The following is a 13,139-nucleotide window of genomic DNA, read 5'->3' on the forward strand; positions in this document are numbered from 1 at the left end:
GTCAGCTGGAGTGAAGCGACATTTAAACTGAAATAAGTAAATGAAGTAAAATTTATCTTAGTTACAATGTGTGCTGCAGGGTGTTTTGCCTTGCAGGCAGTATCTACACAATTTGCTAAGTCAAAAAAAAAATCCACTTTATGGGAATAGCAAAAGCAGACTTATATACCGGTTTATAGTGCTTTACAGGCCTCCCTAAGCAATTTACAGAATCAGCCTATTGCCCCCAACAATCTGGGTCCTCATTTTACCCACCTCAGAAGAATGGAAGGCTGAGTCAACTTTGAGCCTGGTGGGATTCGATCTGCCAAATTGCAGTAGGAGCAGCTTGCAGTACTAGGAAACAGAAAAACAATAACCTCTTTGGCAAGGGAAGAAGATCTGAAGAAAACTGGAAGGGAGAAATCAACTCACCATTGTTATTCATCAGACTACTAACTATCCCAGAAAGAAATGTTGTCAGCCTTGGAAGCCATATTTCACTTAAAAGCATTTAGTGCCCGGAATTTGGGAGGGGGGAATTCATAGAGAGGTAGAAGATTAGTCTCAACAACATTGTCTCTTATAAAGTCAAGGACATGTTATCCTGCACCTGGAAAGGGGTGTCTGAAGGAATGTCTCCAGTTAGGACGATGTTTGATTGGACCATGTGATGGACTGGTGCAGGGTGGGTGCAGGGGATGGATCTTTGATTTTCTTTTGAGAAGGGAAAACCCGGAACTCTCAGATTCGGGTTTTCCCAGATGTGCCAATATTGCAATTCTAATAAAATGGAACTTTATTTTATTTATTTATTATTTTATTTGGTTTGTCAATTGCTTACAAGATAATAGGTATAAGTAAAAATATAGTTATGAGTACATGGATACATATAAGAAAAATAAAAAGAAACAATAGGGCAGGGATGGTAGCCACGTTGGTGCGCTTATGCACGCCCCCTACAGACCTCTTAGGAAAGGGCTGAAGTCAATAGTAGACAGTCTAAGGTTAAAGTTTTTGGGGTTTGGGGAAGAAACCAGAGTCAGGTAGAGTATTCCAGACATTGACCACTCTGTTGCTGAAGTCGTATTTCCTGCAATCAAGTTTGGTGCGATTAACCTTGAGTTTGTATCTATTGTTTGCTCTTGTGTTGTTATGGTTGAAGCTGAAGTGTTCATTGACAGGTAGGACATTGCAATGTATGATTTTATATACTATACTTAGATCAGACTGAAGGGGGCACAGTTCTAGGTTTTCTAGGTCTAGAATTTCAAGTCTGGTGGCATAAGGTATTCTACAATGAGTAGAGGAGTGGAGAACTCTTCTTGTGAAATATTTCTGCACTTTCTCAACTGTGTTAATATCAGATATGTAATGTAGGTTCCAGACTGATGAGCTGTATTCGAGTATTGGTCTAGCAAATGTTTTGTATCCTTAGTTAGTAGTATAATATTACCAGAGGAAAAACTACATAGGATTAGGTTAACCATTCTTAATGCCTTTTTGGTGATGTAGTTACAGTGGGCTCTAGCACTTAGATCATTAGAGATGAGTACTCCAAGATCCTTGACAGAGTTTGGATCATCAACAAGGGCTTGACTATTCAGCCTGTATTTTATTTTCTGATTTTTTTGCCAATATGTAAGACAGAGCATTTATTTGTTGAGATTTGAAGTTGCCATTTGTTTGACCATTCTGATACATAGTCGAGGTCTTTTTGAAGGATAGCAGTATTGCCTGTGGTGTTGAATAGCTTTACATCATCAGCGAAGAGAACGCAGTTGCTCTTAATATCATCACAGAAGTCATTTATGTAGAGTATGAAGAGAGTTTGAGAAAACTTTGAGAAAACGCTTTTCTCAGAGTTTATTGGTTTGGAGGTTGTTACTTGGAACACTGACAAATGTTTTACATTGTAAAAAGAAGCATGTTTGGTACATGAAAAGTGTTCCTCTGAATCTGTTTTCTTGGTGAATATAGGACAGTGTTTTTCAAACTTGGCAGCTTTAAGATGTGGGGCATTCAACACAAAGTTGCCATGTTTGGAAAACACTGACATAGGAGCAACTTTTAATCTTCATGGATTTTTGTTCTTAGAAGGAATTCAGGTGCATTCCCATATCTGCATTGCTCCTACTCCCTCTTCGTAAAGGATGCATCCCTATAGCAACAGTTCAAACACAGGTGCACATTTTAGCTGAATACTTCAGGATCTAAAGATCCAAACGCAGGTGTACATTTTCAGTGTCTTAAGACAAGACCAGATTTTACATTATCAAGCACATCTGCTGAGAGTTACAGATGTGCAGTATATTCCACCCGCCGACCCTTCCTTGCAGGTTGTGTTCCTTGTTCATTAGCTCTCTCCAAACATGAAAGTGCTCCATGCTGAGCTGGAATAAGAATTCAGATTGAATCAATTTCATAAATATGTACTTGCTTATATAAATACAGTATTATATGTTTGCCTTTAAGCTGGATTGCACTGATGTCATCCTGAAGAATGGAATTCTTGAGACATTGCTAATTGGCGCCTATTAGTGACTCAATGATTACAGAACTTATGCCTTGAGAGAGGGAGCAGATTCAAGGCTGTCTATCCCAGTGCATTCTTATTCCTTCTTCCTTCCCAGTAAAAGTCCAGGGACAGCTGGGTAGAAAAACAATTAGAGCCTTGGCATTCATAACAATGCTGATATATTGCAAGGTAATGTTGTCACAGTGAAGGGTGGTCCACAGGTGTAGCAATCTCCAGTCCTTGAAAAGGAACATGGGCATCTATTTTTGCTCTGCTTGGTTACCAGCCTTTATGGCTGTATGTTAATTAGAGCCCATTTCCATTTGATGGAATGGTATGAAAAACACCTTAACCACAGACAGACCTTCTTTTTCTCTTCAGCCTGTCATTTGCCACAGAATGAGATTCTATGCAAAAGCTGGAAGGAACACGTATTGTTTGCAAGATAATGGTTATGCCGTTTTAACTGTAAAGCAAAATGAGCTATGCAAAGTATTAAAATAGCAACAGCCAGGAAGATGCAATATATTTTGACACTGAAAGATTCTGAATTTCTGAAAGCAGAATAAAAGGCACAGAAAAGGCTGCCTGTCTTTACCCGAACAAAGCTGAATACCATACGTATAAATACCCGTGAAAACTTAAGAAAAATATATATATATTGCTCTACAAGTCAGTTGTAAGTCAATTGACTTACATGACAGTTGTAGTTTCACTGCACTTTATTTTATTTAATAACAGATGTACTAGTATAAACATGTGATTATTTTTAAAATAAAAAATAAAAAACAAAAATAACAAATATAGACCAGAATCTAGGACAAATCATGTTTGCCAGCGGTCTCAAACTCAAACCACGGGGTGCTTAGATCTGGCCTGTGGGGCCTCCCTGTAAACAGTGAAGGACTGGCCTGGGGTACCTCTACCAGCGAAAATGGAGCTCAGGGGCCCTCCAGAGTTCCATTTTCACTGGCAAAAGGGTTGCAGGAGGCCGTTGCAGCCAGAAACAGAGCTTGGGAGCCTGTTTTCACTGGAAAAGCGCTCAGGCCATCACAGGCGCCCCTGACATGAGTGATGTTGAGCTGACCACCATCCCCCACACCCATCCCCCAAAGTCAAACACAACCCTGATGCGGCCCTCAGTGAAATTGAGTTTGACACCCCTGATGTATGCATATAGGGGGAATAAAATTGAACTGAATTGTAATTGGAAATTGTTTGGACAGAGAGAACTGGTCTGAAGCTGTATTTTACATGGACATGTTTCTATTTTCCCTTTACTAAAGTAACAAAATAAAAGCAATACATTAATCCATATTTGAGTTAAAATAACTACACAATTGCTTAAGATTTCACTTCTTGGTTCACCTTCCCAAAGGGCTTTGTTACCCAAGTTGGTAATAGAAAGTAGAACTAAAAGGAAGTTTCTCATTTGTCTTTATTATCAGAAATTATATTTATCATTCTGTAGCTTGTGCTACTATAAAGGCAACATCCTGAACAATTCAGTCCTGGGACATAATCCCCAGCATGCAAAATCAATAAATGAAGAACATTAGCTGCTGCTTCTCCTTTCAGAGAAACCACATGGGCCCAAAGTTTATTCCCAGGCTCATCAGCACTGCAAAGAGTTTAGTTCCTTATTCTGTTCTCTTTTTTGCCATTCTTACCCAATAATTGGCAAATACGGTAACAGACTCTTCCTTATCTCTGTGCCCTTAAAATTAACTGGAGCAAAGGGACATTTCTGCTTCAGAGAAATGGGGAATTTTCTGCTAACGCCAAAGATAATTCTTGCATAATGTGTAGATTTTGACCATGCGAATCCACACAAAGGAATGTAAAAAGTGAATTGTATATGCTCTGTTTTCTCAAGTAGACAGTACCTAAGAGAATTGAATTCCTTTATTCACAAATAAACTAACAGAACAAAAGTGAAGGAAAACAGCAAATAGTCCTGTGAGTTATGTTAATCCATCAATTGCATCAGTTCTTCTTTGGATTATATACAGGTAGTCCTTGGCTTACAACAGTTCATTTAGTGACTGTTCAAAGTTACAATGGCACTAGTGACTTGTGACTTATGACCGTTTTTCACAGTTTCAACCTTTGTAGCATCCCCATGGTCTTGTGGTCATAATTCAAATGCTTGGCAACTGGTTCATATTTATGGACAATTGCTATGTCCCAGGGTCATGTGATCACTTTTTGCAACCTTCTGAGAGGCATAGTCAGTGGGGAAACCAACAACCACGTTGCTAACTTAACAACTGCAGTAATTCACTTAACAACTGCGGCAAAAAAAGTCTTAAAATGGGGCCAAACTGATTTAACAAATTCTCATTTAACAACATAAATTTTGGGCTCAGTTGTAGTCTTCAGTTGAGGGCCATCTCAAGCCCAACATAGTTAAGCAAGTTTATATCTGGCTCCGGCATGATGTGCAACCCCAGAAAACAGGTCAGGTCAGAGTAGAGGAACCCCTTTAACAGCAAAGTTAAAACTCATTTATTATGAGTATTACAAGTAATCTCCACTGCGGTCTTTAATGCCATCAAGTGTATAACAACTAAAGCTAGAATTATTAAACGGTCTACATTTTCACAAGGAAGCTGTTAACATCTCTTTAATTATGCAGCAAAAGCTACATTTATTAATGTGCACTGCAGGGCACACTTATCTTGATGTGAGAAAGTTGCTTACCTCTTCAGCCTTGAAATTCATCTTTGTTTTCACTTCCGAGCAAGCTTTGAGCAAAAACAGTTCAGACATTCCTTGGCACAGTCTCCTATTTCAATGAAAGGACAAGGAGGCAGTTAAGCCCAGGTATTAATCATTAATATTACAAGATTAGGTCCTATTTTCTAGTCTTATAAAAAGAAAAGACATAAAGATACCATAAATTCATGGCTTATTATCAGGGCCAATTCCAGAAAAGTGCTGAGTATTTTCCATTTTTGGACCACCCTTGATGTAACTTCACTTATGCTGTTTCAGGTTGTGAAAACACATCTTTATTTAGGCTAAACCCAGCTGCTTAAATCAGAGTCTTCCAACCATGTTATTTTAAGGGATAAAAGCAATTTATCTCTTAATTTGCTTTTATCTCCTTGATGCTGAAGAGCATATGCACCAAGACAAATTCCTTGTGTGTCCAATCACACTTGGCCAATAAAGTATTCTATTCTATTCTATTCTATTCTATTCTATTCTATTCTATTCTATTCTATTCTATTCTATTCTGAAGTAAGACCAGGCTATACCAATCTGTCCAGATCAGAAATGTTCATCTCTAACATATCATAGTTTCTTTTTACCCTGACGTTCTGGCCATGGGCCTATCCCCGAATGTGCAGTTAATCCTCAACTTATAGCCATAATGGAGCCTGTCTATCGATAAGTGGTAACGTTTGTAAAGCAAATCATCATGTGACCAAACTGATTTTATGACTTTTTTCCAATGCTCATTAGGTGAGTCATTATGGTTATTACGTGAATCTATGGTTGTTGAACCATGCCACGGTCTTTAAACAAACCCATTGTTTGCTATGGGCATTTTTTTCCCCAAAAAAACCAGAAGTAAATGCCAATCAACCAGGTATCAAAAACTGACCTGAAGATACTAACAATCAGGATTTCCACAATAGGCTATAGAGATGTCAAGATATACATTTCATTTTTATGTCAGTTGATAAATCTTCTGTGGAAAACATGGAGAAGTTTCTCTCCTGGGTTTCATTTTTAGCCTAGTGGAGCAAGAAGACAAAACTTTTGCAGTGTCAGTGCTTAAACTCTTCTTGCCAGTAAAACCTTGTACAGTTCTGAGGTTGGTAATTAAATATCTCATTGGTCTCAGAGACTATCAGTCCTCTCAAAAGTTTTGCAACCATCCAATCTCCAAACTCTCCTGAGCCTTCTAGCATTGCCAAGCCAGCAGTTACAGATATCAATTCAGGCCACTCCTCCCCTCTTTTCTCTGATAACTCCACTGCATACATATGCCTGGTAATTGCAGCTAGCCAGCTCTACACCAAGCAGTCATTAACAGCTAGTTGGAAGGTATGTGCCAACTTTGTGCGCCTCGTTTATTTGATTTATATGTGCGGTTTGTGTGCCTGATTGATTGATTTGATTTGCATCAAGTATTTGTGCCTTATCTATTTGATTTACTATATACAGCTGCCCATCTCATACAGATGACTCTGGGTTGCTTAAAGATTAAAATAAGCAAGATGCCTTCTCTGAAGGTTTGTTCTTCATAGTCGTATGCACAGATAGTCCTGACTAGTTTTCAAACTTATGACCGTTGCAGCCTCCCCACGGTCACATGATTTACATTTGGATGCCTGACAACTGGATCATATTTATGACAGTTGTAATGTCCAGGGCAGTGGCGGGATTCAATTTTTTTTATTACCAGTTCTGTGGGCGTGGCTTGGTAGGCATGGTGTGGCTTGGTGGGATGGCTTGGTGGGCATGGCAGGGGAAGGATACTGTAAAATCTCCAGTCAGAGGTGGGATTTACCAGTTTACTGAACTAATCAAAATTTCCGCTAGTGGACCTCCAGAACTGGTTAGAACCTGCTGAATGCCACCTCTGGTACAGGGATCATGTGACGAACTTTTGTGACCTTCTGACAAATAAAGACAATGGGGAAGCCAGATTCACTTAATGACCATGTTACTAATTTAACAGCAGCAGTGATTCATTTAAGAAAGGTGGCAAGAACAATCATAAAAAGAGGCAAAACTCACTTAACAAATTTATCACTGAGCAACATAAGAGAACCCATTGCTAAAATTTTTGAAGCCCACCCCTGTCTATACAACACATTCCAACAAAATGGATACCCAAGCAACGTTATCAAAAAGTCCCTGACAGTTCAACCCAATGCAGCATAATGAACACAAACCCTAAAAAGAATTACACTGTCGTACATCAGGAATATCTCAGAAACCACCAACAGACTACTGCAACCACATGGAATCGGCACAGCACACCAGCCAACTAAAGCCCTTCAGAACATCCTAAGCAAACCAAAAGACCCAGCAACCTCAGAAATAAAAAGAAACAGGAGTCATTTACCACATAAAATGTAAGAACTGCAACAACCATTATGTAGGACAGGCAGAACACTAGCAGCAGAATGCATCCCTTAACACCAATAAGCAGTCAGAAGACAATGATGAACGTTCTTGTAATTTCACAACATGTAGACAGATTTAACTATAGTTTCAATTGGGGAAAATGTGACAATCCTAGACCAGGCCAAGTCCAAAAATTCCACGGAATTTCCAGAATTCTGACAAATCAGCCATCTATAGACACTTAGGCATTAACAACATCTACAGACTATGCAAAAGAGACAATCAACCAGCCCCAAAGAGAAAAAGACTCTCTCCAATAGTAATCAGCACCCAGATCAACATAGATTAACTCCAAGGTTAACTTCAGACCAACAATCAAGTAAGCAATACCCCAATCAAGAAACTGCCAAAGGACTATCAGTAAACAGCCCAAACAAAGAATCTCTGAAACCATCCCCACCAGAAGATAAACTGACAGCAAACAGCACTCCTTACTAGCGTTGATTATGTTACCTAGTTAGGGTAATGAAAAGTCTGCAAGAAAACAAGCAAGCTCAGAGAGCGCCTCATTTCAACCTTGAGCTACAAATATTCTTTAGTTGTTTTCTCTAAGGTTAAACCAGATGGATTTTGCAATAACTCCAGGAAACCAAATGTATTACATAGAAGAGTTATGGGCTATTATATATACTAGAGAAAGCCATGAGCCCAGAGATGATATTCAGCAGGATCTGTCTGGAGAACTGGTAGCAAAACTTTTGAGTAGTTTGGAGAACCAGCAAATGCCACCTCTGACTGGAGATTTTACAGTATCCTTCCCTTGCCACGCCCACAGAACCGGTGGTAAAAAAAATTGAATCCCGCCACTGCAGAAGCCTGATGGTGCACCACTGACTTTGTCCCGATCATTGAGTACACTACTAGAACTATCTTATACAGGTAGTCCTTGAATTACAACCATTCATTTAGTGACCATTTGAAGTTACAATGGCATTAAAAAAAGTAACTTACAACTGGTCCTCTCACTTACAATTGTTGCAGTATCCCCATTGCCTTGTGATCAGAATTCAGGCACTTGAGAACTGGGAATTTAAGATGGTTGCAGCATTCTGGTGTCATGTAATTGCCATTTGCAACCTTCCCAGCTGGTTTCCAACAAGCAAAGTCAATGGAGAAAACTGACTTTGCATAACAACCACATGATTCACTTAACTGCAGTGATTTGCTTTACAATCGTGGCAAATGATAAAATTGGGCATGATTCACTTAACAGCAATGGATATTCTGATCTCAATTATGGTCATAAGCTGAGGACTCAAAGGTGTGAACCTTTGAGATGAAGAATCCTATTTCTTTGCTGGGTTGGTTGATTTGCTATTAGGACTTACATATGAAATTCTGAGTGGCCCGCATGCCCTTGTAGGGTAAGATTAATTCATAGGAACAACAAAAGCAATTACAAAAAAGGAAAATCATTGCAATAGACCAGGAGTGCCCAAACTTAGCAACTTTAAGACTAATGCTGGCTGGAGAATTCTGGGAGTTGAACTCCACAAGTCTTAAAGTTGCCAAGTTTAGAGACCTCTGTAATAGACTATGCCAAGAGGAATAGCAACACATAAAATCAATTCTCAAATGGGAAATCTAGACAATCTGCTTCTATGGCCTCTTGAATAGCCACAATAGTTGGCCTTCCCCCACAAAACAACAACCCCAACAGCCTAATCTTGGATGCAATGCTTTCCATGGGAGGACTGCAATCAAAAGTCTTGTCTCCATTATCATTTTAGATTACACTTCCTCAAAGGGGGAAAAATCCAGATCTATCCTCTTCAGATCTTATACTGCAGCTCTTTGCTCAACTTTCTGGAATGCCCCTACAATCAGAGCTCGTATTTACATTTAGATAGTTCCTGCAGAGGAGTACTGAGGAAGACTTTTGATTATAGCTCATTTTCTGAAGCAGTTCAACTTTAGAGGTTTTTACTATACCACAAACGACTTACTGAAATGTGGAGTAAGCATGCAAGTGCAAGATATTTCAAACCTAACTCCACTACATCAGCAAAAAAAAAAAATGTGGTATTGTAGGGGAGGAGACAGTAGTAAAGGAAATGGAAACTCTCTGGAGAACAACCTGCACTTTTAAAGGTATATGGCATATTATTTTTCAGTCAGCCATGAGGTTTAGGTCTTAGAGCGGAGATTAGGAATCTGTAACCTGTAGAGTTGTTATGAGTTGGGCAGTATTATACATTTTGTAAATATTCCAATAGTTCTAGCCAGATCCCCAAGACTCCTTTATATTGTGTTACGGGATTTTTGTGAATTCTGCTTTAACAAACCATTTGCAACATGGCACGTTGTTGTAAATTATATTATTTTAAGAGTTATCCAGGAAGCAAATGCTGTATCCAAAAATATAGAAAAGGGTGCAATGTAACAGTAGAATGCTGAGTCCTATCTTCATTAATGTTTCTTTTTATGTAGAAATTCTGTAAATTTTGAAAGGTGGTCACTTCTCCTTTATTTCCTATCAAACCCCCCCCCCTTTTTTTTTTCCTTCTGTTCAACTATATCTGATTTTTGGAGACTACCTGGACAGGTCCCTGCAGTTCTTTTGGCAATTTTTTTTCAGAAATGGTTTGCCATTGCTTCTTTCCTAGGGCTGAGAGAAAATATCTGGTCTCGTGTCACCCAAATGACTTTGGGACTATACTCTCCTGATTTCTAGCCTGATGCCTTAGTCCAGGTCAAACTCAAGATGGGCCACGCTGGAAACAGCAAAGGACTGGCCTCTGGTGTCTCTGTCAGCAAAAACCGAGCTTGCAAAAGCCAGGCCAGGCCATCCCTACTGAGCTCCATTTTCGCTGGCAGAGGGTTGCAGGAGGCCATCCCAGCCAAAAATGGAGCTTGGGAATCCTTTTTCGCTGGCAGAGTGCTCGGTCCACCACAGGTGCCCCCAACACGAGTGACATCAAGTTGGCCACACCCACCCTAGCCACGCTCACCCTGGCCCCCAAAGTCAAACACAACCCTGATGCGGCCCTCAATGAAATTGAGTTTGATACCCCTGCCTTAGCCACTACTACACTAAACTGTCTCTCAATTCCCGGTGTAAAGAAACATGGATACTCTCAGTCATAAGACAAAGGAAGAAAGATAAAAGACTTCAAAGTCATCCCAGGCATCAAGTAGCTCAAAGTCCAATCCCCTTAGCTCCAGTGACAAAGGCAGTCCAATCCCCCTAGCTCTAATGACAAAGGCAATGACAACTCCAATGGCAGTTCTCTTTGGGGAGGTTTTAATTTTAGTCCAACTTCCCATTTATTGTATATTATACTTTCTATATACTGTTGGGCAAAATGTTTCAGGAGAAAAGGCTACAAAATGTGCATGTGGACATTTTATGTCAGCCATCGTACTATATGTGTCTTTGAGCCACCAGAAAACTGCACCAGCCATGTCTTCATTGCTTTTTCTGACATGTTTAGGTCATGCTAATATATTGGATTCCTACCATTAGCAATTCCATGGTTGAAAGGGCCATTCAGGCATGAAAAAAGAACCAATTTGCTATTGTGTATAGTATTTATTTTAAATTAAAGGAACAACTGAGGATGCCTTCCTTCTGCTTCCTCCTTGGAAGGTTATACCTGAAATTTTGGAGCTTTTTTGGGGGGAGGGGGGACTTTACATTTTTGTCAAAGCAGGCCTAAGATTTAGTTTATTCTTCTCTTACTAAATGGTGCAAGTCTTGGGAAAATATATCAGATGTCTTGGCTTTAGTCTAAACAGTGGTGTATATGTTTCAGAATTTAACTATCAATAGCATGTTCCGCAAATATAACAGGAAGAGAGAGACATTATAGTAGGCAAGGCAAGGAAAGATCTAGTCAGCAAAGCAACACTTGTCTGCAACGTCTTGAAATCCTTTAACCACCACAAGTGTGTAGCAAAAAGTTGAACGCTGTTAGCCATACAGGAAGCTAAACACTGAGTTATCTCTAACCGGAGATCAGAAGCCTCAAACCAGGAAAGCCTTCAAATTAGCTGCAGCGTTGGTGAACGCGGCTGCAAAAGAACCTTCCTGACTGCTTTCTTTCTACTTTGCAGGATGGCAAGGCAAATGTGAAGTCCATCATGGCGAAGTTTAATAACAACGCAGCTGAGGATGTTCATTGCCATCAGGTCAGAAGTGGGGGCCACCCTACTTTGGCTAAAAAAGCAGCCTTTGAGAAGTTCGCCCAGCTTGAAAATGCTGGTCTGTCTTCCAAACCCAACAGTTTGTACAAGCCTACATCGCTTAAATCACCTCCGAGCACAAAACCTCTTCATGATGCATCTGGAAAGGATTTTAAAGGGCCACCTTTGCAAAGCAGCCCTGTGGCCAGCAAAGTGAAGATGCTAGCCGAGGCTGCTAGCCGAGAAGCTAATGAAAAAACTACCTATCCAAAGCCTTTGGTTCCCAAGATTTCTGAAGGATTAAGAGAAGAAACTAAGCCAGTGTTCCCAAAGATTCCTGAGAAGAAGCTACCTGGTTCTCCTCCTCAGAAGAGTGAAATAAAGCCTTTAGATCAGAGATGGTTCAAACCTGAACCCCAAGGAAGTGAAGCAAAGCCTGTGTTTCCCACGGTCGCTGGAGTTAAAGAAAAATTCAACAGTGCTGCACAGGAAAACAACTCCAAGCCTCCTTTTCCAAAGCCACCTGTTAAGCACAAACCAAGTCAGGGTTTCACCCACAGTGAAGATGTTTCCAACAAAAGTGCTTGTTTCAATCAGGTGTCACCAAATTCCAGCGGCCTCAAGTCGAAAGCTGGTTCCATCCAACCCCTCAAAGATCCACAGGACAAGAGTAGAAATGAAACTAACCCCATCAACCCTTTCCCACCTTTGAAACATGTCAGCCACCAGAACAACCTGCCTCAAATCCCCCCTAAACCTGTTGGGCAGCAGAATGAAGAGGCAAAACCAAAACCCATCAAGAATATTTTCCTACAAAACAAACAAGAGGAGTCTGGATCTGCTTCTGGTGCCATTGGTGCTATACTGGCCAATTCATCTCGAACAGTTACGACGGGACCTTGGGCCAATAATACTGGAAAAGAAGAGAAAGACAAAGACAAAAATTTGCCCAGACGAAAAACACTACCTTCAACAATGATATTGGGACCAGCCCCACAAAAGCCTAACAGGCCTCCAACAGTTGACCTGCAAAAATTCAGGAAAAGTCATGGGGAAGGTGAGTAGTTGTCTGGATTTATGGTTGATTTTATGATTGGCAAAAGCTTTTCTGTGCTTAAAGATTATCTGTGATCTGGTTATTCTATGATTATTCTATTTAAATGTGAATTGTACATCTTCAGGATTTGCAGCCTTAAATATTTGAAGGCAGGTGGCTGGGGTGATTATTATTTGCTATTAGTTGCATGACAGAGTTGCATGACAGAGTTTTGAGAAGGTCCAAGAAGATTTACAGTACTTAATGTTTCTCAACAGCCATTTTCTTCTCTCAAGTCCCTCCTTTGTTTATCTTTCCTCCCCATGAAAATCC

The 13,139-nt window shown here is 40.0% G+C and overlaps 1 protein-coding gene and 1 long non-coding RNA gene across 6 annotated transcripts in view; one reads left to right on the forward strand and one right to left on the reverse strand.

Annotated features, from left to right (window-relative positions):
- LOC148127426 (uncharacterized) overlaps positions 1–5,320 on the reverse strand; it is a 26,569-nt gene extending 21,249 nt beyond the window's left edge. Inside the window, exons 1-2 of the long non-coding RNA XR_015742390.1 lie at positions 5,201–5,320; positions 256–336 (exon numbers count right to left, since the gene is read on the reverse strand). This is a non-coding gene — a long non-coding RNA (uncharacterized LOC148127426). The remainder of the gene's footprint in view (positions 1–255; positions 337–5,200) is intronic.
- FYB1 (FYN binding protein 1) overlaps positions 1–13,139 on the forward strand; it is a 71,958-nt gene that overhangs the window by 7,102 nt on the left and 51,717 nt on the right. For 4 of the 5 annotated variants that reach the window (XR_015742386.1, XR_015742387.1, XR_015742389.1 and 1 more), the window contains exon 2: positions 11,702–12,827. Coding sequence is in view for 1 of the 5 variants with exons in the window: in XM_087927361.1 (XP_087783487.1) it covers positions 11,702–12,827 (1,126 nt within the window). In the remaining 4 variants the exon portion in view is untranslated. Of the gene's footprint in view, positions 1–11,453; positions 12,828–13,139 lie in introns of those variants that run through there. The other variant, XR_015742388.1, reaches the window with a different exon arrangement.

The sequence above is a fragment of the Pseudonaja textilis genome, chromosome 2 (assembly GCF_049901715.1).
Source record: "Pseudonaja textilis isolate UNSWEBS1 chromosome 2, rPseTex1.2, whole genome shotgun sequence".
Lineage (NCBI taxonomy): Eukaryota > Metazoa > Chordata > Lepidosauria > Squamata > Elapidae > Pseudonaja > Pseudonaja textilis.